Source organism: Hyalella azteca, unplaced genomic scaffold (genome assembly GCF_000764305.2).
Source record: "Hyalella azteca isolate HAZT.00-mixed unplaced genomic scaffold, Hazt_2.0.2 contig7133, whole genome shotgun sequence".
NCBI classification, from domain to species: Eukaryota; Metazoa; Arthropoda; class Malacostraca; order Amphipoda; family Hyalellidae; genus Hyalella; species Hyalella azteca.
The window spans coordinates 537514-565498 of NW_025937263.1; the positions used below are offsets into that span (position 1 = coordinate 537514).

Sequence of the window (27985 nt, forward strand, 5' to 3'; positions counted from 1 at the left end):
ATTAAAAGGGGATCTTAATAGTTTAAATTTTCCTATTCTTTGCCACGTACAATTATGCTAGTGATTTTTTGTTGATTACGTTAAGTTGATACAATTTCTACCATGTTCCTGAACATAATTTAGCAAACCTTGTCTAAACAGTTGGGCTCTCAATCACTGCACCTCGCCAAATACCTCCACTGCCTTGAACTGCATATGATGAATATATCACGAATTCTAGGTTACCGGTAACCCCATGTGAACAAGTATTAGTATTATCTAATAATCCTAATTTCTGTTGAAGCGATTACCAACGCAACTTCACAAACGTCAACTCCGCTATTGAGACTGCAGCAGCTGGGCCTGGCGTTCTCAGAGCCATTTGGCTTCTGGCACTCGCTCTTATTTTCAAAGTAATACACTAAATTAAATTATTAATTTTCTTTTAATTGTGGATATTGCCTGATTGTGACATGTGTTCATGGGTTTCTTTCGTAGTAAATACTTCCATGAACAATAATTGAATTATTCCGATGTACGTAACTTTTTATTTATTGGTTACTAGTATAGTTGAGTCATGGGTGAGGGACAAAGTTGATCTTCTTTAACAATTCTTGCCTCAGTTTTTCAGAAATAGATTTTCTGAATTTTGGGCCAATGAGCTTAACGAAACTTATTTTCAGATGACAATGACGGTATTCACGTTTGGCATCAAAGTGCCGTGCGGTCTCTTCATCCCATCCCTAGCCATGGGTGCCATCGTGGGTCGCATCGTCGGCATTGCCATGGAACAGCTTGCTTAGTAAGTCAAAAAATTAAGTGGGGAACCTAACTTGCAAATTTCCTTACTAGTCTGAGGAAAGTTTCGAAGATATATGGGTTCCATTTTCGTAAAGCCCTTGTTTATTTAAAACTTTTTATGTAAATCTTTATTTTCTATTGGCTTCATCCGACTGTAACTGGTGTAATCAACTGTACTGTGCAAGATTTTAATAGAATCCTGATAAAACTCCGAAGGCGCAATTTATATTTTGTATCCCTAACAAAGTTAATTGTTCGAGTAGTTCTTGTTTTGTAATTAAATGAACGCTTTTTACAGCCATCACCCCGACTGGCCGGTGTTTGCAGGCGAGTGCAGCACCGGCGACAACTGCATCACGCCCGGCCTGTACGCAATGGTCGGCGCCGCGGCCGTCCTCGGCGGCGTCACCAGGATGACGGGTAAATGGCTTAAAACTTCTGGTCGTGGCCATCGGTGCGACGGGGGAAGGTTACTTAATGGGAGTAAGGAGGGGCTAGTTCGATGGAAATATGCTGGGGGTTGGTTCGACGGAAATATTCGATAGTTAGTGTTATGGCTATATTAAAGTGTTGGTTCGATGGAATTATTCTTTTTTTTTTTCAATAGGAATATTGGGTGGTTAGATAAGAAAAATACTAGGGAGGTTTGTTGTATCAGAATAATATTCAGAAGTTATTTCAGTAGCAATATTTAGATGAAGGGTTTATTTATTCGAGAATATTCGTGGGCTAGTCAGATAAGAAAAATATTCGGGAGGTTAGTTGTACCTATCGGAATAATATTCAGGAGTTATTTCAATAGCAATATTTTGTGATTAGTTGCATGAATATATCCATAGGATTCTTCAATTGTACCAAAAATAATTCCAATAACAATATTGTGAGTTGTTGTTGCTTACTTCATAAATCATTAGTCGTTGCGACAATTCTAGTTTCAATGTTACCCGTCCAGTGTATTATTATTATTGACGTATACCTCCCCGTGGACGCAGTTTCGCTAGTGGTGATCATGTTCGAGCTGACGGGCGGCGTGCGCTACATCGTGCCGTTGATGGCTGCAGTGATGGCCAGCAAGTGGGTGGGCGACGCATTCGGCCGCATGGGCATCTACGACGCCCACATCACCCTCAACGGCTACCCCTTCTTAGACCCCAGGGAGGAGTTCACGCACACCACACTCGCCCAGGACGTCATGCAGCCCAGGTCTGCAACTCGTATATTATAGCACGTCTTTGGGTATGATAGTTCCTTTTCTCATGATGTCTTACAGCTCAGTTATTTATTTACACATTTCGGTAAATTGGTTCTTGTTGTGGAGGATATGATTTGATGTTGTTCGTGTTGTTCTTTGTTTATTACAATTCTGATTTGCAATCAACAATTAAAACACTGCGCTTAACTTTATATCTTTCAGCCTTGAAAATGCCCTCTTGAACGTCACAATTTTCGTAATTATTCTAGAAATATTTTTAATTCTATTCATAATCATGAGACTTCATCACGATTTTTGGAGCAGGAAAAACGGCTCTCTGTACGTCCTGACGCAAGACTCGCTGACGCTGGCTGACGTCGAGCAGCTGCTCACAGAAACTAATCACAACGGCTTCCCGGTGGTGGTGTCTCATCAGTCACAGTACCTCGTGGGACTTGTTGCCAGGAGAGACTTGGTCATGGCAATCAGTGAGTGGACTTGGTCATGACGATCAGTGAGTAGTTATGGTTGTGACAATCAGGAGTAGTTTTGGTTGTGGCAATCAGCGAGTGGTTTTGGTTGTGGCTATAAGTGAGTGGTTTGGTTGTGGCAATCAGTGAGTGGTTTTGGTTGTGGCATCAGTGAGTGGACGTGGTCATGGCAATCAGTGAGTGGACTTGGTCATAGCAATCAGTGAATCTTGCTCAAATGTCATTCATATGTACTGGATTGCTGTCAAGTATTATGTTAGTGGTAGAGACTTGTGTTACGGTCTTAAATTAATATCAAATTGAGATAAAAATGGATATGCAGCATATCTTGTATTCTTTGTTTCAACAAGTTTTTCTTAGCTTGTTCCTTCTAATGAGCGGATTCATCAGGGTTGGATAAATTCATGATTTGCGATTAAATTCTCGGCAGTATTAATGATTTTTATCCTATACCTATTCTGAAAGCAATTTCCTGATCAGTAAAATTTTCCTCCTAGCGTTTTACCTAAATCCTGCTCTTCGTGTTGTGGCATATTTAATAGTTAATAGTCAAGTTTAAATGCCCTATTTATTCTCGACAACCAATGCCGCAGTCCTCCTGTTAATTATGCGAGCGGTATCATAAGTATTGCGGAGGGCGCTGTGATTAAATGTAAACTCTGTGGCAGGTCAAGCAAAAAGGACCGTGGAGGGCATCAGCCGAGAAAGCATTGTTCTCTTCACCCCATCCGTGCCATCGCCGTGGCTTGGTCCACCTCCTCTCAGGTTAATTTTATGTTTTAAATGAATAGATCAATTTGAATCAGTATTCTTTTTAAGATACAAAAGTCATGAAAAAAACTCTGACTTTTAAATTATTATGATTTAATGAACATATACTTGTTGTGGAAAAGACGAAACATTGCAAGTAAGCCAGCGGATAAGCAGTTCAATACCCAGCTAAAGAATATTGAAAATGGGTCCATTTATGAAAAAGACTCTCATTTAGAGACTTGTTTTCTGACGTATCAATCGTTGCAGGAATCTTGGGTCATTGATAAATAATTATACTATTAGCACACACTTTCTTCATATAATTGGGATGCTACAGCCACTATAACTGAATCTCAAATTCTCTTCGCGAATGTTCTCACTGCACAGTATAACGATCGGGGCTTTTCTAGCTTTCCTATTCAATTCTGCAACGGAATTGTATGACGTGTTGTGAATGTGTGTTTTGAATTGTCGGTGGTTCTCAATCTCTTACATGAACGCTAGGTATATTTCCATCTTTTGACTTTTCAATTTTTTTCCGAATACTTTTCTGAGTTAAATTCATTATCGCAAAATATTATTTAATTAAAGTCCTATTTTGTAAGCTGATCTCGTCAAATTCTGTCTACTCTTGCTCGTTTTTCGTACATTCTAGCCAGATATTTAAAAAGTATTATTGTCTGCTACTGTTATCATAGCTTCAAGAAACCTTAAATAACCGACAATTTTTTTTATTTTCTGTTACTTATTCATCCTGTCACATAGGCCATGTTAATGTGGATGACTTATTCTGTGTCATTCTTCGTATTACTGTTATAACTATTCATACCATTTTTTTTAAATGGTTCTTATTTCTGTGCAGACTTCATCGAATTCTTGATCTTGCGCCGCCAACCATCACGGATCAGACGCCCATGGAGACTGTGGTGGACATGTTCAGAAAGCTTGGTCTCCGCCAGACTCTCGTCACGCATAACGGGTGAGCGATGCTTGTTTTTGCTGCATATTTCGTCTATTTTATGTTAACTTAGCTAAATAATATAAAGGTAGCTACAAATTTATGTGATTATCTTCGATTGCTGTATTCCATACTTGTACGGACTATGAGTCACTGGGCCGAATTCTATGGCGTGCAAAAGTGAACAATGACTGATAAAATATCATAAAAAACTATTTGTAGGTATTGTTGGAACATGAGAACCAGAGTACAATCGTAGCTTTCCTGCATTAAAGACTCGGTACCTGAGCTGCTGAGCAGCATTGAATTGGATCGGAACTGTAGAATTCCCCCCCCCCTTAACCTCGAACTTTGTTCGGTATACAAAATCATTCTTATGGAACATTTTATAATGAAGTTTGGGTTGCAGGCGCCTGCTGGGCATCATTACAAGGAAAGACGTCCTCCGCCACATCAAAATAATGTCTAACGAGGACCCAGACAGCGTTCTTTTCAACTGAAAACATTACCTTATCACGTCTCGCATTCCTTCTCCTAGTCTCCGCTTTACCGTGCTTCGTAACCCGCGCGTCTCTGTCATTCTAATCAAAAAGTCCTCTTTATAGTTTATGGGATAACAGTAGTTTCACAAAATATTCCTGACTATTTTCACGAAAATTGTTTATTCTATAAATCAAACCGTTATTTATTATTAACGAAACTTTCGCTTCCTGCCCTGCAAGTTAGTTGTACTAATCTGCCCTTTCAATCTAATATTTCAAATGATACTTTCTGGTCTCAATCGCCCGCGATCAAAAATGTATCGATTTATTTCAATGTTATGTCTTCGTGAATTGCAAATTGGTTGATTGGTAAGCCTTCAAAAGATTGAAAAATCATTATTCTTTTTCTGCAAGGCGCTCCGTTGCGTACTTCAGTTTTATTTTTTTGGCAGCACTTATTTACGTCTAAAAATTATTTTTCATTGTTCTTTCCTTGTATTATTTTCTGACGTCCTGAATCTGCCACAAAATATCTTGGAGTAGAACTAGAGAATATTTCTCCATATTAATTTTGATAAATCAGTCTTCGAATCTCTGCTCATCTATATATTTTTTTGGTTTTGGGGATGTGATGATGTTTCACGTTCAGAATAGTCCTACTTCAATTATGATATATTTGGTTTTCTTGTAAAATCTTTGACTAAGAACCGACGCATTTGAGATCTTTAAGAAGCTTGTAGCTTGTGGTGTGTTCCCATTTTCGCATCTCTTGGAGTTTGTAGGTTTAATTTAACTGGTCATAGTCATAGTTGCCCTGTAAACGACCTATCCATCACACCACTCTAATGACAAAATCTTTGTCCCGATTAACGCTCGCATTGTCACTGTAAGGGCAAAATTAGTGGCCGGATTTTGCAATTGCAACTTGGTTTTTTATAATTCTATGAAAGATAAATTTTTTCTTGTCGGGATTGAAAGAAAAAAAAAGAGCAAATGCTGTGTCTAGGTTCCTTTGCATTTTTTTCGTTCTTTATAAATCGATTTGATCTTGAATGATGGAGGTAACCTTTAGTATTGTTAATCATATGCCCTGCTGTTTAAACGTAAAATATTTAGTATCCGCTGTTCCGCCACAATCCGTGATACGCGTGTTTTCGCGGAGTCATAATGATATAATTTTTCTTAGAGTTTTACCAGCGCGCCTTTTTCGCCTTGGCTCCTCCCATTTTCATTTTGTGTTGCTATCATTTTGTGTGGTATGGCCATATACGTATGGTTTAGCCATGCCTACGTACAATGTCACTTTCAACGTGGATGAACTCTCTAATGTTTACTTCAGTACTGATACTTTCGTGATAATTTGAAACAATTATTTATATTAGCGAGGCTTTTTTTCATCACTGAGTCTTGAAGCGATTGTGTGATGCGGGCCAAGAGGTTGACCAGGAAGTGTGAGAGGCTCCTCGTAATCGAGATTGCTTCGTTTTAGAAGTAAGGTAGGATGTCCGTGTAGGAGGAATATTTCCTTTCTAACGAGTACTATTGTTGTCATGCAAGTCGTGCCCTTTTCATACAAAGTTTCATTCTTATCTTTGGTTTAACACGCACGGTTAGTAGCCATATTATCGACACTCCTGAGACCGTTTTGTCGCATGCAGACGAGACGCTCGTGACTTGATTTGAACTGCAAGCGAGCGTTAAGTGAAAGTTTCGCTGAAATTGTTTTGTTTTCATCCCCTCATGATTTTTCTTGTGTTCAGCTACTACCTTGAGTCTCCTTTCTCTTTAATGGTTATTCTTGATTCCTATATCATTTTCGATGTTCTTCGTTTACGATTACTGCCGACCCAAAGCGCGAATGAGCAGTAGAGTTTTATCCTTAAATACGTGTCCGAGTAAATAACCTAATTCGTTTAGTTGTTACTGTCGTTGAGTTACTTAAAATTCTAAGTTTAGAGATTTATTGAACCAGTGAAGTTTGGTTGACTTAGTTTTGTTCTTGATTTTCTTCCGACCTTTCACTTTTTGAATATTTTATTTATAGTGATGTCTTTTGGCTTTCGTTTAGTATTTATACAGATACGTTCTGATCTTCTCTGCTCTGTAATCGTGTTCATTAGAACACTTGATCACTATAACATGAAGCAAGTTCAATTATGGAAATGTACTAGGTGCATTATGGGCTAAAATACCTACAAGCGAGAACGTTTATCAGTTGCAAAATTCATTTCCTTGTGTGTTTTTACTGTAAATTCGAGAGTTGAAAAGAGTCTTTAGTAGAACATTTTTCTAAACAGGTCTAACGGTTATTTTCCCTCTGTTTGCATTGCTGTGGGTATTCAGCTGTCATCGTAAAATTTCATATACGTACTCGCTCCCAACGTTCATTGTGCCACACTCCTGAAGCGATCGCATGTACACATGAGTGGTGGCTTCACATTTACCGTGATCGCGTTTAAAAGCATCACAAATGTAAGGGTGTTTTGTGAAGTTTATTATGACGAGAAGTATTGCAGCGTCTAGCGCAAAATAATTTAAAATCATACAAGCGCATGGGCTTGTATTGAACGTCTCAAATCAATTTCTAAATTGCAACTTTTAAAGAAACTTTTCTAGCAACTTTTGAGTTTACTGCAACTTTTTTCCTGCCTTTTTTCTCGAATTGTTCGTTTCACTAGGTGATGCCATCTAGCTGAGCACTGAAATAAACCTCTAGGCAGCCCAGCATTACATTATTTTCATGTTCACGAGCTTCATTCAATTGCATCTTAAATTCATCATCATGTGCTTCTCGTAATTTATATTCGACTGATAGATTAAGGCATCCACTATATCTTATAAACCAACGATCTATTTGAACTTTGATACTTTATTTATAACTACATATTCGTGTCAAAAATTATGTTCATTGACACTTTAACCCTGTACCTAGTGAGGCGGAACTTGATTACAAGGCCTATATACAAGTGAGGGCTTTAAATACGAGTACTTTGGAAACGGCAACGGCTGGATGAGTTAGATACATCGGTTGTTGTGATTCAATTTCTGTTTAATTTCCACACCTTCATGAAATTGGACTGACTTTGAGTTTGTTCGCTTGCGAAGACAGCAAATAAAGTATTAATAATGTTACGTACACACGAAATAATAGGTAAACTGTTATATTTTCTTCATCACAGGAGATTCTGCTCTGTTAAGTATGATTTAACACAAAATTCCAATACATGTTCTTATAATTAATGGACTGTATTTCCGAACGGAGTCATGTCGTCTTATTTTGCTCAGTTGTTATCGATCAAATAGTTTTATTTCTTCAATCGCAATATAACTCCATTTTTTCCAGTATTCCTGTAACGTGGTCTGTCTATTGAGAACCTATTTACCAATCTTTTGTTCCTTTGGTATAGTTATGGACATAGCAGCCCCAGGCCACGCTGGAGCCTTGGCTTGGTGTATCCTCGGTATTTGTTTCGGACGTAGCAGTCAAAGGCTATGATGGATCGCCGCCTTTAGTATTGTGGTGAGGCGGAGGCGCTTTTGCTCTCACGCAAACTTGAGCAAAATTAAACTGAAGCATCTCGTGCAATAGCATCCGCCTCAAAATACGGCAATTATTTTAGTCTATTTCTTCTGATGATAAGTGTGATAACTTTTGGGACATATTCCTCGAGTACCGGCCATATTATACTCGTCACTTCATGGTAATAATCCTGTGCATATTGTCAAAACACTATGATCAATTTATAATTTGAGCCGGACTTTGTGTGCGAATAGTCTTATTCTATAATAATAGATCGCTTATCATATCGTGTTCAATTGTTCATCTTCAAAAGTCACTGAAAATATTCTAACTGGTCAACTTTATAGACCGTTTTGAAACCACAACATTGTTGCTACTATGCGATTATTTTTAAGGGCCTGTAAGCCTTAGAAATTTTCGTTGTCATATGTCTAATAACGTGAAGACTGTAAAGCTGGAGGACTATGTAAATCTAAGGTAGCGTTACAATCCAACGGATGTAACGCCAGCTCCATTGTGTACATATTGGGCGCTGTATGGCCATGCTTTTTATCCACTTAGTAAAGGCTAAACGTGAAACTACCTACAGGCTCTATATTTAATTACTACTTGTAACGCTGTTAGTGAATAAAGTTACGGTTAATAAACTTGCTGGTTAATGTTTCAGTTACGAAATAATTTTTTTAGCTCATTCATAACGTTACTGACATTAGAACATTTACTGTTGTGAAAATTATTTCGTTGATTTCTTAGCTGAATGAGATTTTTCCTATGTTTTCTTGAATTTTTCTTTATACTGTCGGCTTCAGATTTATTGCAAAGTCAATATGCGGCTTCTTTACATACCCGCACACGTAAATATCACATTAAAGAACCACCTCCCTACCTGAACATCTCATTTCAACTGATTATTCCAACACGTTTTACACTATATTCTTGTTGTTATTGATGAATACCTTGTTTTTATTTATTACTCATTATCTTTATCTGATTAATGGCCACATTTAAATGTTATGTTTGGTTAACAGAGGTACGAATGTGTGCAATTTTAGAGGGAAAATGCGGTAACGATGTATGGGCACGTATTTATGTGATCTTGTCCAGCATACCTTTGTATGTACGTGTATCCATATCACGTGTGTTATTATACCCACTTACGATGGAGGTATGTTTACTTGTACCGCATACCTTATGTGTGGTAGACTCGTGTCCAAATAAAATTGTGAACCAAATGGCTCCATTGTATTTCCTTCGTCATCCGTGTTACGTTAAATTATCGAGCTTTGTGGTTCAGTTTTCTTGACCTCCATATTAGTATGAACTAATTTTTAAATATAATTTATTATACCAATGCAGGTGATCGTAATTTTATATCATTATTGAAAGGAGTTGTAGTTAAGTATATCGTCGACGTTTAAAGTCCATCTCTCATTAATAGTTGCTGTTTCCTCATGATTATTCAACGTAATGAAAATTGTAAATGGTAATAATTTAACCCTGATGCGTAGTACTGCGTTGCCATCAATGGCACATTGCGCAACTGTGCGTCATGAATAATGCACGAGGTGTACTGCGATTCGGATCTAATGCCATAAGAGCAATAGAATTAAAATGAATTTCAAGTAGCTTGAATTAGTCATTTGCAAGCCAAGTTTGTATCACTTCCTAGAGAGATTGAAACAGTTTCGTAGTTATTATGTGGTGATCGAACCTTACATATTGTATTACTGACCAGTATTAAACGCTTTTATTAACGAACGTTGAGTTAAGTGCAGTGCCAGTCACTCGTGAGTCATTGACGGCAGATAAGCGCTTGCGTTATTCAATGGCGGCTGCGTATCTTTATTATTCCGTTTGAAACTAAAATAAATAGTTTGTTACAGTGATAGGCTGCTTCAACTACTCCAACACTTCAATTAACAACTACTCCAACACTGAATTAGTTTCAGTAACATGGAACGAGTACTGTGATGTATGAATTAAGCCCGCATTGAGGATGCCATTTAATAAAATATCGAGAAAACGCGTCGGTTTTATTAGGTTAAAATGATTCAAATTTTGGGTCATAAAGCCTTATCTGTACCGGAAAGTTGTACGAAAACGTGCATCTTGGTCAGTGTGAGCCACGATCAAGGGCGTGCAGCGATACGTCACACTCACGCCACTTTATCTAGGTCACGTTCTCGGAAGAGCAGGCGTGTGATAATGCTCTCATCATGCTTGCACCGAGTGGCGACTGAAACGAAACATGAGCGAACTCAAAAAAGGGGAACCGCCAAGATAATTTTGTGATAAATAATTGAACAATGATCAAGTATAAATGATAGCTACACGGTTGAAATAAAAAATCGATTCATTGTTCCTTTTAGTTATTTACTATAATCATTCATTTCACCCTTTTTACAGTTAAAAATTTTTACAGTTAAAATATTTTTACAGGTAAAAATTTCGTTTATCCTCTTCATCAAAAGTTTTACACTGACATTAAACATTACCGTTTATTTTCAACCTTGGTGTTTGCGAGACTGAAGGCTATCGGGCTGAGCCCGTTGCATAAGAATGGCAAAAACGCATGTCCCATCATGTCTGCCTGCACGCACTAGTGACTAGTCTCTAATCCCATGAAATTCATGATTCCCACGCAATGATTTTTCACTGGGTGCCTCTCACGTTATAAAATTCATTGTCGTTATTTATGGTGTTCTGTAACAAAAAAAAGTACTTTTCCGTGTCCCCTAAAAAATTTAAAAGAATGAATTACATGTAAGCTATTATAATTTCTTACGTGTATTATCATTTATCAATGACAGCGATGAAAGCAACAGTTTTGGGTGAGTCCTAGGTAAGAAAGGTACGGGCTTACAAATGTTTAGTGTCGACTGAAAAACAACCAATGCCGACTAACAACTGTCACAGAATGGCATTCATATGGCATATCTGACAAAAACAAATCAGCTCATCTGTGACCGGTCACCGCGCTAAAGCCTCTGTTGAATACAGACTATGAAATCTATCAATAATAATGGCGATTAAAAATCAAATGGGAGTGCCATAGAAAGTTCCTTCTCTATAATATTTTATTAAATACCTATATCTAAAACTGCAACTTACTGACAATGACATGACACGATTGGGCGTCAAAGCCAAGTGATTCGAATGCGCTGGCTAATAATGACTGTTTTCAATCGAAAAAGTTATTTTAGATTCATTTAAGGAATTCGTAAGATTTTGTACTGCAATAATTTTTCAGAGGCTTGACGATCAGAGTAGTGTCAGACAATGCCACATTTCTCATTAATTCCGCTTTATTTATTATTCTTTTAAACAATGAAAATTCCCGTGATAATTTTTATGGTCACTTGCAAATTTAAGAAATTGCAAACGACATAATCCAATAATTTCAGATGAGACACTAATGATTGTAGATATTGAATTCATTGCATCCAGTCTTGATCTGGTGTTGGGGAATTGTAGCACTCCGTCCGATTTGCATGAAAAAAGGTAAAAAAAATTCGCCATTTTTATGAAAACCAGAATGTGATGCAATACCTACATGCAATAACGTGATTGAATTTTATTACTGAATAACGTGCTTATGGGAGCCATCTCAAGTTATGTCGGAAACTTGCGGAAATAAATGACAATAAATCATGATATTTCATACAATTCTAGGTTCCAAGAAACATGTGCATATCCTCGTGCTTGTCTCCGAATAGTTTCGCTCAGTATGTTCATGATGTCAATGTGTTCTTTCTGGTAGTCGAGGCCATAAATTTAGTCTTGGTCAGTCTTCTGGTAGCATGGCTAGAGTGTGGGTGAACAGTGCTTCTCTCGCGTTTGTTTACAACAATTTCCTCCGAAATTCTGCTAAAAACCATCCAGTAAGTTTTCAAATAAAAACAATCTCGCAAACCCTATTTTTTACTTTTTAAAATTTTATACTCTATTTAACGATTCTTCCGTTTCACAATTCGTCGCTGCATGTTGAAGCGCGCGCACGAGATGCCAGATATTGATGACACGAATCAATGTTTCTATTTACTATTCTAATCCTTCTCGAATTTTCATTTGCGTTCTATCTTTTTTTCCATCGTATGCGTCTTTCGCAATATAATTTCTTCAAGATGTCACTTGACACATCGTATCATAAAAATATATATATTTTTTTCAAACCTTGTTTCCCTTCCACTGTGACGTCATAAACTCGCCCCTTTCATAAGCCAATCAGATTGAAGGCCGGCTGTGACGTGTGTACTGCAGAGTATCCTGCATTGAGTTTCTTGGTTTCTAGTCCGGGATGAAATGCGCTATTTCCATAATTCATGGTTATTTGACGACGTAACTATAGAGTTGGATATTTTTTTCGCGGTTCTGCATATTAGCAAAATAATTTGTCATATTTATCCTAATTTATTTTCTTTTGAGGAAAAAGTGGGAGCATTTTTTAAGTCTGCATTCTATACTAGATTGCTTTCCCAAATTTTCCAACAAGTTATCATATAATGCAGTGGTTCCCAAAGTGGGTGATATCGCCCCCCTAGGGGCGATGGAAAGATTTTGGGGGGCGGTAAGGAAGAAGAGGGTGATAGGGGGGCGATAGGGGGGCGGCAGTCCGAAGTCGAAGTCAGAAGTTCGATCGTTTGTTTGACGATTTGTACACAACACGTGCAGCACATGCATGACTCCCAGCGATGGTTTTTTCACCCAGATCTGTTTTTAGCCCATTTTCTCATTCATGGAAAAAATGCACTATTGTGCTCGCCATGTCCGTCCGTCTGTCTGTCCGTCTGTCCGCCTGTCTGTCCGTTCGTGACTTCATGTTTTCGTCGACGAGAAAATACGCTCTCTGTTACTCACTGCAGTGAGTGCTGAGTTACCTATATTTTTTTAACCTCTCCCCAGGTTTACGTCTCGGACAAATTAACGGCCGGACTCGCGGCCGGTCTCACGGCCAAGTTCCACATTCAATGATCAAGTAATATCTCTCAAACTAATAAACTTAACTCGATGAAACTTGGTACACGTATTCATTAGGACCTAACGGTAATGTAAAGCTTGTGAAAATTTTTTGAATTTTGCCTTCAATTGTTTTTGCCATACTTATATGACAATACGGGCCGAATTCACAGTGATCAAGGAATTTTTCCCAAATTACTGAACAGATTCGAACGAAATTTTGAATTTCCAGTCCTAACTACCGAACGGTGATGTTTAGCTCGTGAAATTTTTTTCGATTGTGCCTTCGTTCGCGAGTTTCATTCGTGATTTAAACAGCAATGCGTGCTCAAATTCGCAGTAATCAAGAAATTTCTTGCAAACTACTGAACAGATTTGAACGAAATTTAGTATTTTAATACCTAACCTGAGCAACGGTGATGTTTAGTTCGTTACAATTTTTTCGTTTTGCCTTCGTTTGTGAGTTATACGGCTATACGTAAACGGCTCTTGGTTAAACCAGCCGGTAGAAAAGCCGGTCGTTCCTCCTATATCTGTATAACTTGCGAACGAAAGTGAATAAGGAAGTGTGAAATCAAGAATGACGGTAAAATGAAAAAAAAAACTCTCGCAAACGACGGTAAATCAAAATTTTTTTTAATCCTAAAAATCCCATTTGGTAGATAGGAATGTATTATATTCAAACTTCGTTCAAATCTGTTTGGTAGTTTGGAAGAAATTCTTTGATCACTGCGAATTTCGGCCTGTATCGCAATATAACTCACGAATGAAGGTGATATTTAAAAAATTTTCGCAAGCTAAACGTCACCGTTAATCTGATGAATACATGTTACAAGTTTTATTGAGCTGCGTTAATTAGTTTGGGTGATATTCCTTGATAACTGAATTTGGAGATTGGTCGTGAGACCGGCCACGAGTCCGGCCGTAAATTTGCCCGAGACATCCTAGGTTTCTAGTGCTGAAACAGTTAAAACAGCTGAAAAACACATTGGTTCACTAAAAGGGGTCCTATTTGTGAAATACACATTTGTGTTTAACCTTTATCTTTCAAAATTGCAGTGAACTAAATTTTATAGAAAGAGGGGCATGATTTTATATGTGTCTGTGGGGGGCGCTAGAAATTCACTAGGGAGCCAAAGGGGGCGCCAGCCTGAAAAAGTTTGGGAACCACTGACATAATGAGTAGTTGTCACGTAGCTAGTTCAAGGTGAAGGTGTTTCCATCTACGTAAAGTAAGGGCATATTTCAATTTAAAAATACTTGAGTTATATATATTTTGTCATATTTGTATTTATTTATTGTCCTAACGCAGCGCAAGATGTATCTGATTACCTTTAAACATTTTTATTTTAGGCGGGTGAGTTAGGTGCGGTAGCAGGACATGGGGAAACGGGCTTCACTAAACACTAATGACTAATGTTAAACCACCAAATGAATTCATTCAAGAACTGATTGAAAGCAAACCGGTCGAGGCATCCACAGAAAGAATTTCGTAAAAAAGATGTCGTAGCCTACTTAATTATTTAATTTTTTACCAGGGAACGTATATATTTTATGAAGATTTGCATCGATGTGTCGAAAAAAAGTTGTGAAAAGGCTAAATTAACCGCAAAAGGCCTTCTCCACTTTTTTGGGACCGTAGCTTGGATCAGCATCGTAGATGTTCTTTAAATTGTGATAGTTCCAAACTTTGAAGCGCAAATTTCAACGTTTCTGTGAAGGCCAATGTTGAGTTAATTCGCGCATGGATAATATTTTAATCGATTGTGGCTCACTGTTGGATCAGATATATTTTGCAAACAACGTCATACGTATAAAATGTTAAGCTAATGCTAAACTCTGTCTCCACAGTCCACTCATTCATTTAATTCGTCAAGTTCTAGTTTCAAATTGTGGGTAACAATGTTCAAATTATTGATTTGTAATAATCATTTCTATCCTCTTGGTACTGAGAATTCGTCACCCCCTCCACCGACTGCGTGCCAGTTTTTGTTTGCGTCATGATAGCTGTTCTAATATGGTCCTCGCTGCTTGCGTCACTCGACTCTGCCATGTGCCACACGCCATCATAGCATTGCTAGTAGGAAGAGATGCGTCGCTAATATTTTAGCACGAATGGCAATACGTTAGCTTGTGGGTGCAGGTGGCAGGTGCTGGAGCTGTTCACCGTAAATTTGTTATATTTTCAGTACTGTTTGTTAAGATGAGAGGCAGCGGTGGCTAAGGTTATGGTTGGAATATTATGAAATTTCAGAGAGTGATTTGAGAAGCATTAATTTATAGGTCACAAGTCTACAGTCGTGCGATTGGCATGTGCGACAGCAGCACGTGCTAAGCCCCGTGCTCCGTTAAAGTGTGCCGCAAATGCGCATGAGCTGTGAGGCGGAACTCAAGTTATCAGGTTGAGTCGCAAAATGCTCACGCTCCGTCGATTGAAAAATTCACTTCTTACAAGCCTAAGAGCAGTGCTCTTGAAATGAAATTTTCAACAAGAGTCATTTTTCAGGCAAAACGCACGAATCTATTTTCAATGAAGTGAGAATTTTTTATCGTATTCAAACTGAAAATACATTAAGCGAATGTTTATGTCTCATCAAAATCATTAAAGCGCGAGTAAAACCATCAATAGTTCAAGAACATTGTTCTGAAGACGCGTTTAAAGTATTTTCTATCCATGTATCTTAGTCCCATGTGTCAGTGGTGGAGTTAAACATTTTTACTTGCCAGAGTTATTTTTTGCTCATAGCTGGGATGAAACGTCAACGGAGTTATTTTTTTCAACGCTTGACCTATTCCTCGTCCAAAGCCATTAACCTTGACACAGAACATTAGTTTTTGCTCATATTCGTAATCTCGGTACGGTTGGCTCTCTGTAGTTTCATATATTTTCTCGTGGTTTATTTATACTATTTAAGAAGAGCTCATTGGCGATCGGCACGAACATGGATGTCAGTCGTTAAAGTTTCAAGGAGTATAGTAACGACTTAGACGTTAGTCGTCGTCCAAGGGGAAAATTTGAGACAATTGAGTCGGCACAAACTCGATTTTCAACTCTTGATTAATTGGTTTAAATTTCGTGCATCAGTTGTTATTTTCAGAGTTTTTAAACTTAAACTTCCACACATTTTTCTGTGTAATTCAATTGTGGTTTTATAAATTCGATGGCAGTTTTCCTCGCATGACTAACCATTTCTAATTTGTTCTTCATGAGACAGTTTTTAGTAATTACAGTGATCACGGGATAACGAAATTTTTATTGTTTGAATTAGCATAATGTTTCAAAACTAAGACCTCTGGATCACTGCGGTGAACGAATCTTTCTGCAACGCAGTTGGCTAGAGTCTACCGCGCCTTCGCGTCCAGCCAATCACGGCTCTGCGTGCGGATCAATAGAGAGTTTACCGCCTTACCCGTCAGACCTTCACAGTACGAAAGTGAACTTTAGATCTTCTCAATCAATTCTGGGAACATTTTCATTTAAAAATAGATTCTCGAAACTATAACTACTAGGAACCTGCAAATTAATAATTAAAGGTATATAATATTGATACCGCTAACTCGAGAGATCTTTCTCTGCTTCTGCATGAGCATGCAACTTTTCAAGGTCCTTGCTGAGTCGCTGCTCTCTGTCTTCCGGGTCATTCTGTTTTGAGGTTATGTAAACCTGAATGGCGCGTGTCTGGTTGATTCTTGCCAGGAATATTGCGACATGATGGAACTGAGCATCTATGCTGCAATTGCGAAGAAACTTTAAGATGAGTACGCAGTATCTTCTGAGAGCGTTGATGATTGGAATACGGTATATCTAAGTGGCTATTTTGATGATCTCAGCGACCTTGGCGAGCGTTGAAGCTTGCCAAATTTAATCCTCTTCAGGCACATCAATTCGCGCAGCGGTTATGATGTAGCAACAAAAAACTGGGGTAATTCTAAGTGTACTCAATTAATGGGTTTCTGTTTCCAGTATGCTGGCGTGCCTGTTTTGCAACTTCCTTCATGCTAATGTTCAACGATCATTGAGCGATATTCGAATAAATCGTCAATCATTGTCTCCACTGTAATATCAATGAATCTAGAATGATATAAGCATATTTTACGATGAATCGACATTTTCAAAATTGTTGGACTTGTGAATAAGCAAGTTAAGGGGACCGACTACCTTAAAAATCGGAAATTTTGACATTTCCGTTTTCTTGACTCATTTTGTAGCTGCTGAAAAAGCTCGTCTAACGCAGTTTACCGCATGTCTGTGCGTGCTATAGTTTTTGCGTAAGGCAATTTTAAAAATATATACAATGAACATTTTTTAACATTATGTACAAAGATTTATTTGGATTTAATCTGTATATATAGATCATTACTTTCGTTAATCTCCTCCTACAGTTTTCAAGCTACAGCAATGAGACATATACCATTCGATTCGTAAAGACCATACCTATAGACTCTGTGATCACTTTTTTGAATTTCACTCTGGTTCGTTTTTTATATGGGGGAGAAGGGGGGGAGGGGGGAAATATGAGAAAAATTTGATAAAACGCGCATAAAAAACTATGGGGAAAATGAGAAAAGTGATCACAGAGTCTATAGGTATGGTCTTTACAAATAGAATGATACGTGTCTCGATGTTGTAGGATGATTTTTGTAGGAGGAGATAGATTTTCTCAAGTACCCCTTATTAGCCGTTTTCTATGAATTTCACGTTTTCTATCAATTTTTTCGAAAAATTCATATAAGCAAAATGTTCTTATTTTTACATTTTACGTATGCATGTGAAGTTTCATGATGATCGGATAATAACTGGTGAAGTTTTTTTCGGAGGGTAGCCGGTCCCCTTAAGCTGTCTCCATGATGAAAAGAGTCGGGGTAATATTGAAAAATGGTAATGGCTCACGATCTCTATTCTAATTACTCCCACGCTCTATGCTCTTAATAATTGATGAAGAAATGAATGTTAAAACTCGTGCTGTTGAAGTTATTCATAATCTGTATTTTTTTCAGTACCTGAAAAATGGCGTCCGACTCATGTCGACTCAGGCCACGTTCAAGGTGAGTTTCATACATTTTAATTCACCCGCTTGCCATCTTTGCCGCGTGCAAGACGCGTTTAAACATCGTCGACATCTAGTATATTGAGTATCAGGAAAATAAACACATGAATTATAATAATTGGTTTCACATCACATGTAATCCCGAGTGGATACTGAACAAAGTGTACGTATATATTTCAATTGCCGCGACCGATGGTTCACTTCAAGTGAGCCCGAGTATCTATCCCCTCTCTCCTCTTCCCCGCGATCCCCCAAAAAATTTAGAGCCCTTCACTGAGTTCATATTTATCTCTTCTCAGGCCTCAGACGTGGAGATCGAGTTTTGCAGGACTGATCAGCTGAAGCCTAAGCCAGCTGTCAAAGACCTCGTGTTCGGAGTGACGTTCACGGATCACATGCTCGAAGTCGAATGGACAGAAGCCGATGGCTGGGGCAAACCCAAAATATCTCCCTTCCATTATTTCAGTATTCATCCTGGAGCTAAAGTTCTGCACTACGCCACGGAGGTGAATGAAAATTGCATAATATGATGGTATTACAGTGTGTCATTTTGGGGTGTTTGTAATCGGTGTTTTTTGTATATTTATACATTTAGTGAAGGTACCGAGCAACAATAGAATTCTATTACTGAAATATCACTCGCACTTTACGAGTAACGCCAACGTACCGATGTTTTTCTTTAGTTTCTATTTAATATACATAGTAAACATTTATTTTCCAGTTATTCGAGGGCATGAAGGCGTACAGAACCTGCAATGGGCAAATATGTATGTTTAGACCCGACATGAACATGAAGCGGATGATAAGAACTGCAAAAAGGGCCAGCTTGCCCACCTTCGATCAAGACGAGCTCATCGTGCTCATGAAGAAGCTCATCTCTATAGATCAAGAGTGGGTTCCTCACGCTGAGTCGTCCAGTCTCTACATTCGTCCAGCCATCATCGCTCACGAGGTGCGCGTTAAGCAGAACTTATTTATTTGAGGAAAGAAATAATGGTTCCTAATTTTGAGTCTGTTGAGATTATGAGCAGGAGTAATAATAGGCGAGAGCTACGTCAGATTGGGTTTCGAAGTGTTGTATAGCGTTTCCAAAAGCTCCTACAATTTAATGTTCCTGAGATTTTACGTGAACTCATTCCTCTCAGTGATCATTGACCGGAAATGTTGATATGCTTTTTCTAAACATTTGTGCCAATAGTTGTTATGTTACAGCCAATATGAGTTTGAATAACATTGAATTCATTCATTAAACTTTTGTGTTTACTGGTGCGTTGTGTTGGAAATACAGTTACCGTATGTTATTAATGAAATCAATGTCGGCTAGATGAGCAGACTGGCTAGAGTTTAATAATTTCATTTCCACGGGATTTTGCGTTTTCACTTATTTAGTTATTGGTGGTAATTTCGTTGTCGCTCGTGTATAGGAGGTACTGAAGGTGGAGCAGCCGAGGAAGGCGTTGCTGTTCGTCATCCTGTCCCCCACGGGGCCGTACTTCACGAGCGGCTACAACCCCGTCTCCCTCCTCGCCGACCCTAAATACGTGCGCGCGTGGCCCGGTGGATGTGGTGACGCCAAGATGGGGTCCAACTACGCGCCAACCCTCGCTGTGCAGGTCAGAGGCTTGAGCCTTTCACGCGGCAACCCTCGCTGTGCAGGTCAGAGGCTTGAGCCCATCACGCGCCTACCCTCGCTGTGCAGGTCAGAGGCTTGAGCCTTTCACGCGGCAACCCTCGCTGTGCAGGTCAGAGGCTTGAGCCCTTCACGCGGCAACCCTCGCTATGCAGGTCAGAGGCTTGAGCCCATTACGAGCCCATCATCACTCTACAGGCAGTGGCACGTACACGTGATCTCATTCGAAGCACCGTGATGAGGATTGAATGACAGCCTCCGTGTCTATGCGTGTTTGGCAATGCCGGCCCATAATTAGCGTCTGTATATTAGCCGTCAGTAATTCCTCGTCTTGACGCAGTGTTGTGATCACAAGTATTTTCTATTGAAATGCAATTTTACTATGCAATTTCACAGCCCTAACGGTTGATAATTTGCGTGCAGAAAGAGGCAATGAAGCTGGGACATGCACAGGTTTTGTGGCTCTACGGGCCTGATCATCGCATCACTGAAGTCGGCGCCATGAACATCATGATCTTGCTGGACAAAGGCAACGGAGGTGAGCGTTATTATTATAGATAATATTATAATATCGGATATAGGATAATAATTTCTTGATATGATATTACTCTTATTTAATAGAATAGTTTACTTGTTGAACTCATTTGATATACCTCTATCGAATGAGCGATTTTTACGTGCAATAATTGCTCAGCTCCTTCTAAAGTATTCAAACATGCAGATATATTCAAATGAAGTGTAAATCCAATCTTTTTTCCATTACGGATGCATCATCTTTATCAATTGCTTCGACTCTTTATTGTTGTGTAAACGCGTGAAATTTGCCCGCCAGCTCACGTAATTCTCTTGCTGTGTCATGATGAAAATTCTCTGGCTTAGATCTTTTGGCAGCTCGTAGGGTAATAAGTCATCTAAGAATTCAAAATTATAATCTACAAATATTTTCCCACACGTTAGCCATAATTTAAGGTCAACCTCACAGTATGAACCTCTGCTAGGAGCCCTTCAGTAGGCACTGCCTTACTTTTTAACTTGGAGTTCAGGCATTATATGGTAGTTCCTGTTAGCGTTGTTCATAATTTGTGTAATTTATTGTTAACAGATGCAGTATAAATGTCTACAGCAAATGGTGGTAAACGAACTACCTATATATTTCATTGTCTTGTGCGCCTGCAAGTTACGTTGGCCACTGACCTTATTAGCATGGTTTTATTGCCACACTGCCAGGTTGCCACAATAATTGTTTTGTGGTTTTTCTCTTCTGTGATAAGATGACGCCCTCTTTTTTATTATTATCACGTTTTTCTTAGCTCGCTTTCGTGTCCTTCTGTCTGTGATGATCAAATCTTGCAATCGATATTTCACCAACTTTCCCGCTAGCTAGCGCTCTGAAACTTTTAGGGAAGCGCAGCTCCCGATGACAATACAATAATCAATAATTTGTTGCACGTTTCCAGGCGTATTTTTTCAATGAAATGTATTTATCACAGCCACGCACCCAGATAAATACGGGGACAACAATGTATCCCCTCGTAAACAATTTTCTACAGAACTTCGAAAATAATTTTCTTTCGTGCATTTGCGTGGCCAACTGAAATAAAATGAATATTATGTAGGATGGCTGCGTAGCAACGGACTAAAAAGGTGAAAATAAAATACTTGAAAAAAAACTTTTTTAAAAAACTACGTTTTTCTTGTGGACTAAAAAGTAGAAAATAAATTATGGCTCGCCCCAAAAAACGTGGGTCGGGCTGTACGTTCACCATCAAATTTCCAAAATTCGTGTGTTGTGTATGGCCCCTGGTGTTGGTTCTTGTTTCAAATTCTAGTAACCCTTCAGGGACCTTGTATAGACCATGAGTATACTTGTATACTTCAATGAGGTCCCCACGCAGACGTCGATAACTGAGGCTTGGAAGCTTCATAATCTTCAATCTTTCTTAATAGGACTTACCCTTCAAGCCTGGAATTATCCTTGTTGCAGGTCTTTGAACATTCTCTATTAAATTTCTGTCCTTTCAAGCCATAATTTATTTTCTACTTTTTAGTCCACAAGAAAAACGTGGTTTTTTAAAAAGTTTTTTTTTAAGTTATTTATTTTTTCTATTATTTAGTCCACAAGAAAAACGTGGTTTTTTAAAAAGTTTTTTTTTAAGTATTTTATTTGCGTTTATTGCTTTTCTGATGGAAAATACTTACATAGCCCCTTTCAATTTAAGACGCCTTCGCTGTGTGGTCCTGCGAGGAAGCCCTCGCGTACCTATAGTGCCCACTCATAATTAGAACCGCAGTTAATCGCTTTCGTGCATTAAAAGAACCCTCTAGTGTTCCGTGAAAAATCGGAAAATACCTGGAGATTTTTAAGGCCAGTGCCCATAGGAATGAAGTGTATCTTAACACCTTCTTAAAGTATAACCTCGTAATTTCAGTAAGTTTCATTTAACACCTTCTTAAAGTAAAACCTCGTAATTTCAGTAAGTTTCTCGGCTGTAAGCAAGTTCGAAACATCATTGAGGCAATAGCTGAGAAGAAATGTAGGAAGAGGGAATGAAATCCCTCGTGTAAGAAATGATTACGTTCACTCATTGGTGTCGTATGGTGGGAAACGCGCGGATAATGCAGATGAAATAATATATTATGGCAGTGCGCTGCACATTACATATAAATCTAGGACATCATTGATGGACCGCATACCTTCGCGTGTTGGCGTCCTGTAGCAGCACTGCTGCTCCTGGTGTTATCACCTCTCGCTGTAATGCGATATCCTGACATTAATGCTCATCCAAAGTGCACAACATTTATGTCGTGCTTTAATTGATTAATTTTTATTCCAGAGCGCGAGCTCGTGACGCCTCCCTTGGACGGACTCATCCTGCCAGGAGTAACGCGTGCGTCGCTGCTGGAGCTCGCTAGGTCGTGGCGGGAGTTCGAGGTGAACGAGCGCGACATTACCATGGCTGAGCTCCTGGAACACTCCCGCAATAACAGAGTCAGTCGCGAACCTCTGCGGCAAATTTAGATTCTCGTATTACTGTGCATTTGCCAGTGCAATTTAGAAGCGTCGCAGTAGTGGATTATTCATGAATTTAAAACGTTCTTTCATGATCTTGAAAAATCAAATTCAAGGTAATAAATAAGTTAGTGTGATTGTGTGCAGACACAATAACGAAGTGCTGAATATTAGGGAAATGGGGACAAATTTATAATAATCTCATAGTGTTGACAATAAAATGAGTCAGTAGTTTTAAATGATTTTAGCAACGAGGTTCAAGACCTTGCGTTATTCAAGTATCGTTCCCTGAAATGTGATAGTTTCCCCGAAACGAATACGGATTTCCTGGCTACTTCTGACAACCCTTATGTATTTGTCACAGCTTTTCGAGATTGACAACACTCCTGTATTTGTGACAGATTCTGGAGATTGACAACCATCATTGTATATGTGACTGATTCTGGAGATTGACAAACCTCTTTTATTTGACACAAATTTTGGAGATTGACAACATTCTTGTATTTGTCGCAGCTTCTCGAGATTGACAAACCTCTTGTATTTGTCACAGCTTTTCGAGATTGACCAACCTCTTTTTTTGTGACAGATTCTGGAGATGTTCGGCTGCGGCACAGCGGCTGTGGTGTGTCCCGTGGGCAGCATCTCTTACAACGGGCAGACCATCCGCATCCCGACCATGGAACACAAGCAGCCTCTCACCACCCGCTTCTATGACGCCATCACAGACATACAATACGGCCGCACTCCCCATCCGTGGTCCGTTCCTATAGAGTAATCATTATTAATTTAGAAAAGAAATTACCACGCCACATAAAGCTACAAAACTGTTTTGAATGCGGATACGTCTCTTCCTTCTATAGAGTATTAAAAGGACTGCTTTAGTTATTCTTTATTCCTCTTAAGTATTATAAATATTCAACCAGTTTTGAATGAATAGATTTAGCTCGATGAGAATCTATTGTGTATGGATTTACTAGAAATCCTTGACAGGTAAAGCAGCGCACTCATTAGGTCAAAAGCTACATATGTAAATCTAGAAGTTCCATTTATGGACTAAAATCTCATGATGCTGCTAAGTCTTGAGCAGTGTGACGTGTTCAACCTTAGAAGGAAAGAATGATTAGCGCAATAGGTAGAAATTCAGCCTTGTAAATAGCGTCCGAAAATGTATTTCACGTAAACAAATGTACATGTTATACAGTAAATTTTATCGATCCTGCTGCATGGCGAATCGTGCGATTATTCATATCGCGTTTAATCTTTACTCTGAGGATGTTCTACTTGCACAACTTTTATTTTATGTTTAGCAGTTCGATTCGCGGTTAATTTTTCTGAACGGTTATCGGTGCAGCTCTTCGATGTTTGTAAGGTTTTAAACCTATTTTTAATTTATAAACACGATCGCTAGGAAATTTTGGACGTTTTTGTTATGAGCTTGATTGCATGACTGCTGCGTTGAAGATCCAGCTTTGTTGCTACTCGTTGATGGCACATCTTGTTAATAATAGTATCTTAACTTAACATGATCTGAGTAATTTGTTGACTTAATTTTTCTTCTTGGTCCGAGTAATTTGTTCAGCAGCCGCGTTCAGCTATAGTAATTTACTCGTTGAATCCGTCTGCACTGTTTTTACGAACTGCGAACTCTTTTAACTGATTCGAACTTTTATGTTGTAAGGATAACAATCAGTTCTCAAGCTGAGAAGAGAAATTTTTATTTATTTGAAGGAGCTCGGAGAAAATTTTAGATTAACGGTGAATCTTTTCGTTGACAAACTTTCAGTACAGTAATTAATCCATCACAATTGATAGTTAAGGCTTTCTGAGTATTATTGATGATTTATACTTGATTTTTGTGGCATGCAGTTGTATTCTTCATCATTATTGAGAAGTAATTGTTATAAGATGAGTTTTATGCCTGTGCATGTACAATGTTTCAGCAACATCACTTGCTGTTATGACGTCGTTGTTGACAGATAAATTACAGCGTAGGGCGTTGGTGTGAATATCGCGGACAACGCATTTAAAATAATCTCTTTTTCTGATTAACTATCCATCCTCGCTGACCTGACATAAAGTTGCAGAAGTATCTCTTATATCTCTATAGTGAATATAAATATTGACTAGGTAAGAATCTGAACCGAAGTTTATTGAGGCAACAAATTAGACTTAGATGACGGCACAAGGATCTGATATAGAAATGAATGTCCAAAATAGAACCAAATCGAATTAATATAATGAAATTTTTGGCAGAGTTAATCGCATACGTTGCACCTTAGAATTCAACGTACATGTCATGTTTAAAATCTAAATCGATCTCCAATAATTAACCGTTTGTATCTCGCCCCGCTTTTTTTACAGAATACCCTGATGGTATGTCAATTTTAATCGATTCAACTGATAAGCTAACTGTGATTTTTAGGCACACTTTGTTGCATTTGACGTGATCTCTTTGTCCAATATTTTGCGCTAGTTCTAACCGAGCATATATGATATGAACATATGCACTCAACCGATTGAGTGCATATGTTCTTCAAGTGAATCCACAATTAACCAGAATCTTTTATTTATATAAATATATGGTTGTTTATTTTTACTTGTGGCATATGATTCGGAATTTTTTACGCTTCCATCAAGTATTATATTACACCTCACACTCTAAGCGACTTCTAGAACTCGCTTAGAAGTTTGTGGCAATCATTCTCTGCCATTCATTCTTGTGTGTAAATAGTTTTATATATAGTTATATATTTGTTGAAATTTGATCGTACAATGCATTTATAGTTCATTTGCTAACTTTTTTCCGTAGGTATTGTTGGAAAATTTTCTCCATGTCACAATTTAATGCTACGCCGCTTGTTTGTTAAGTAGCTCGAAAACTTTCGATGTACTTATATTCTGCGAACTTCGAAAGTTTGCACCTAATGGGATGTACCAGCGAGCTCAGTAATGACTGCGGTTGTTATTCATTGCATTAATTTAAGGAACGCTTTAATTTGTTCCCAATTGCCGCCTGTGAGTTGGGAGAGTCAAGCCTTGTCAGCGATTTTTATGAGAATCAATGCTGACGTTTCATGTACTGGAATTCCTTTCTCCTCATCGGACAAAGTTTGTTTTACTTGATCTTCTTCCAGGAATTCTAATGAAACTGTAGCCTAGGTTAGCTGAATTTTACAATGATTTGAAATCGTCGTATGAGTTACAAGGTTTACAAGCATTTATCAGTTTATAAGCTGGTTATTGTTATATTGTGTCTCCATAAATTGCACGAAGTTTATTTTGTTCTCATTAATGATTGTGCAAAGACGTCACAATTCCGATGCAAGCTTTCAGTGTGGTAGATAAACTCCATTTTGCTTCGGACTAATTCGTAGATTTTTCTCACACTTTTAAAGCCTTGCCCTATTTTCGCGTTTCTTTTGACTTTCGTAAGAGTTGTTAGTTTTAGTGGCTCTGATGTACGTAGCTCTCTCTCACTCTCTCTATTACATGCAAAAGTCACTCAGACTTTCATCTGTGAATTTAAGAGTCTTCCTCATTTCCTCTCACCAACATGATGTCCGTTTTTCCCATCGCTCACTACAGAATTCGACCGACTTCACATACCTCTCGTAATCGTCGCGCGTCCTTCGTTTCCCTTTGTTTTCCCTCATGGAAGTTTACATGAATGCTTTCGTCAGTTACTCTCGAATCAGTCATATTTGCTGGTACGTCTGATTTTCATAATTTTCTCAACTGCAGATATGCTTCTGTGACCTATCTGCATTTATCGCTGATTCCGGCTGGTTACTGTTTTCGCTAATAGTTAAGTTACTTCCATTGCTAACATTTTTCCTAGATAATTCAAGCTCAAATTGATGGAATCATTTGCCGATTTTATTGTTTTAGATTTTGCAAGTGCTCATCTTGTAAAACGTCTTCCAGGAACAAAAAAATTTTTTTTTTTATAAAGTATGGCATCGCAAATTGTCTGTTAGCTTCTTGATAATGGGATCAACGTCGCGTTCAGTCTGGGAATTCTTTCAGTTATGGTGAAGAATGCTTGATGAAATTACCAAATAGCCCCTTTTTTATAATACTGTATCTATTATGTCATGCAAATGTTTCCGTCAATCTATCTCAAAAATATTGACCGCTTCTTATCGGAATCCTTTTTGTTTTTTATTTTAAAATAAAATTTATTTATTGGTAAATTGGAGCATAGGAGTTTTTCAGTTTATTCTATGTTGTAAATTATTTTTTTCGCCCAAAATTTTCTCCTTGTGGTTCTGAAAACTTGTGCTGAACCCAAGATTGATTAGGGCACGTCAGTTGTGTCTTGTCAATTCTTGAAAAACCTCTAAGCGGTAATCTACTTGAACAAATTTATGGCGTGATTTATCAAGAGGTGCGATGGGACTTAACTTTCAGGTTGTGGACTAGGAAGCCGCTGCTTCAACGCTTGATAAGTGTAGAGAGAGCAGAGCATCTTGATGTGATCTAGTGGTAATAGCTTAGATTAGTATTGACGCTCTCATGTACATCGCTTGCTTTTCTATTAAATGTCTGTGTAAGACATAACGTCTTTTTCTTACAAAAAATCCCTCTCTCCTACTGAATAAGGTTTTATATGTAGGCAATTCTTTTCATCTGCATGAGGTCACACAATCGCTCCAAATTCAGTTGCAAGATTTTTTTTAGGTCACTATGTAGACGTAACATTCTGCCTCGAGATACCTAATCTGTGCTACCGAAAATATGGTCCATGAACTGCACAAAATGACACGCGTGGCTTGCAACGCTGCACAGGGTCACCATATAGAGCGCCTTGAGCTGCCTTATCCTACTGACGGTAAAGAAGTGCTGCTCTAGTCTCCAGTCTAAACCGTAGAAAGATTTCCTTTAGCCTTATGAGGTACTTTTAATTGATCGTTGACTGCGGACAGACGATAGCTTGTTCTGACGATAAGCTTATCGTGCTTCTGAACGATCGCATTAATGTCAGCTCTAGTATCTTGAAGTCTAAATGATGATACCTACCTGTATACGTTCTATGTATCGTTTGCAGGGCAGATAGCTAGGAAATCTCTTGCATCTCTTCAAAGCGTGCATAACGTACAATAGTTCATTCTTCGAATCTCACTATTTCTCTTTCAAATGTTAACTTTATTTCTGAACGAACACTT

General features: G+C 38.4%; 2 protein-coding genes across 4 annotated transcripts in view; both read left to right on the forward strand.

Moving 5' to 3' along the window:
* The window catches only part of LOC108679229 (H(+)/Cl(-) exchange transporter 5), a 28619-nt gene extending 19207 nt beyond the window's left edge, over window positions 1-9412 (forward strand). For all 3 annotated transcript variants that reach the window (XM_018167830.2, XM_018167831.2, XM_018167832.2), the window contains exons 12-19: window positions 284-392; window positions 663-781; window positions 1079-1200; window positions 1773-1983; window positions 2297-2460; window positions 3132-3228; window positions 4079-4195; window positions 4584-9412. In XM_018167830.2, coding sequence (XP_018023319.1) covers window positions 284-392; window positions 663-781; window positions 1079-1200; window positions 1773-1983; window positions 2297-2460; window positions 3132-3228; window positions 4079-4195; window positions 4584-4674 — 1030 coding nt within the window. In that variant the 3' untranslated portion in view covers window positions 4675-9412. The remainder of the gene's footprint in view (window positions 1-283; window positions 393-662; window positions 782-1078; window positions 1201-1772; window positions 1984-2296; window positions 2461-3131; window positions 3229-4078; window positions 4196-4583) is intronic.
* A 2542-nt stretch (window positions 9413-11954) lies between these two features.
* On the forward strand, window positions 11955-27377 carry LOC108679231 (branched-chain-amino-acid aminotransferase, cytosolic). The gene is made up of 8 exons (XM_018167835.2): window positions 11955-12057; window positions 18131-18178; window positions 18480-18686; window positions 18902-19132; window positions 19605-19793; window positions 20234-20348; window positions 22645-22799; window positions 23407-27377. The coding sequence occupies exons 1-8, from the start codon at window positions 11977-11979 to the stop codon at window positions 23593-23595; spliced, it is 1215 nt and encodes a 404-aa protein (XP_018023324.1). The 5' UTR covers window positions 11955-11976; the 3' UTR covers window positions 23596-27377.
* Window positions 27378-27985: the final 608 nt, after the last annotated feature.

Coding starts and splice junctions, on each gene's coding strand:
- LOC108679231 (XM_018167835.2), top strand. CDS start 11,977: ATGGCTAGAGTGTGGGTGAACAGTGCTTCTCTCGCGTTTGTTTACAAC. Junction 18,687..18,901: donor TTCTGCACTACGCCACGGAG/GTGAATGAAAAT, acceptor TTTATTTTCCAG/TTATTCGAGGGCATGAAGGC. Junction 22,800..23,406: donor AACACTCCCGCAATAACAGA/GTCAGTCGCGAA, acceptor TTTTTGTGACAG/ATTCTGGAGATGTTCGGCTG.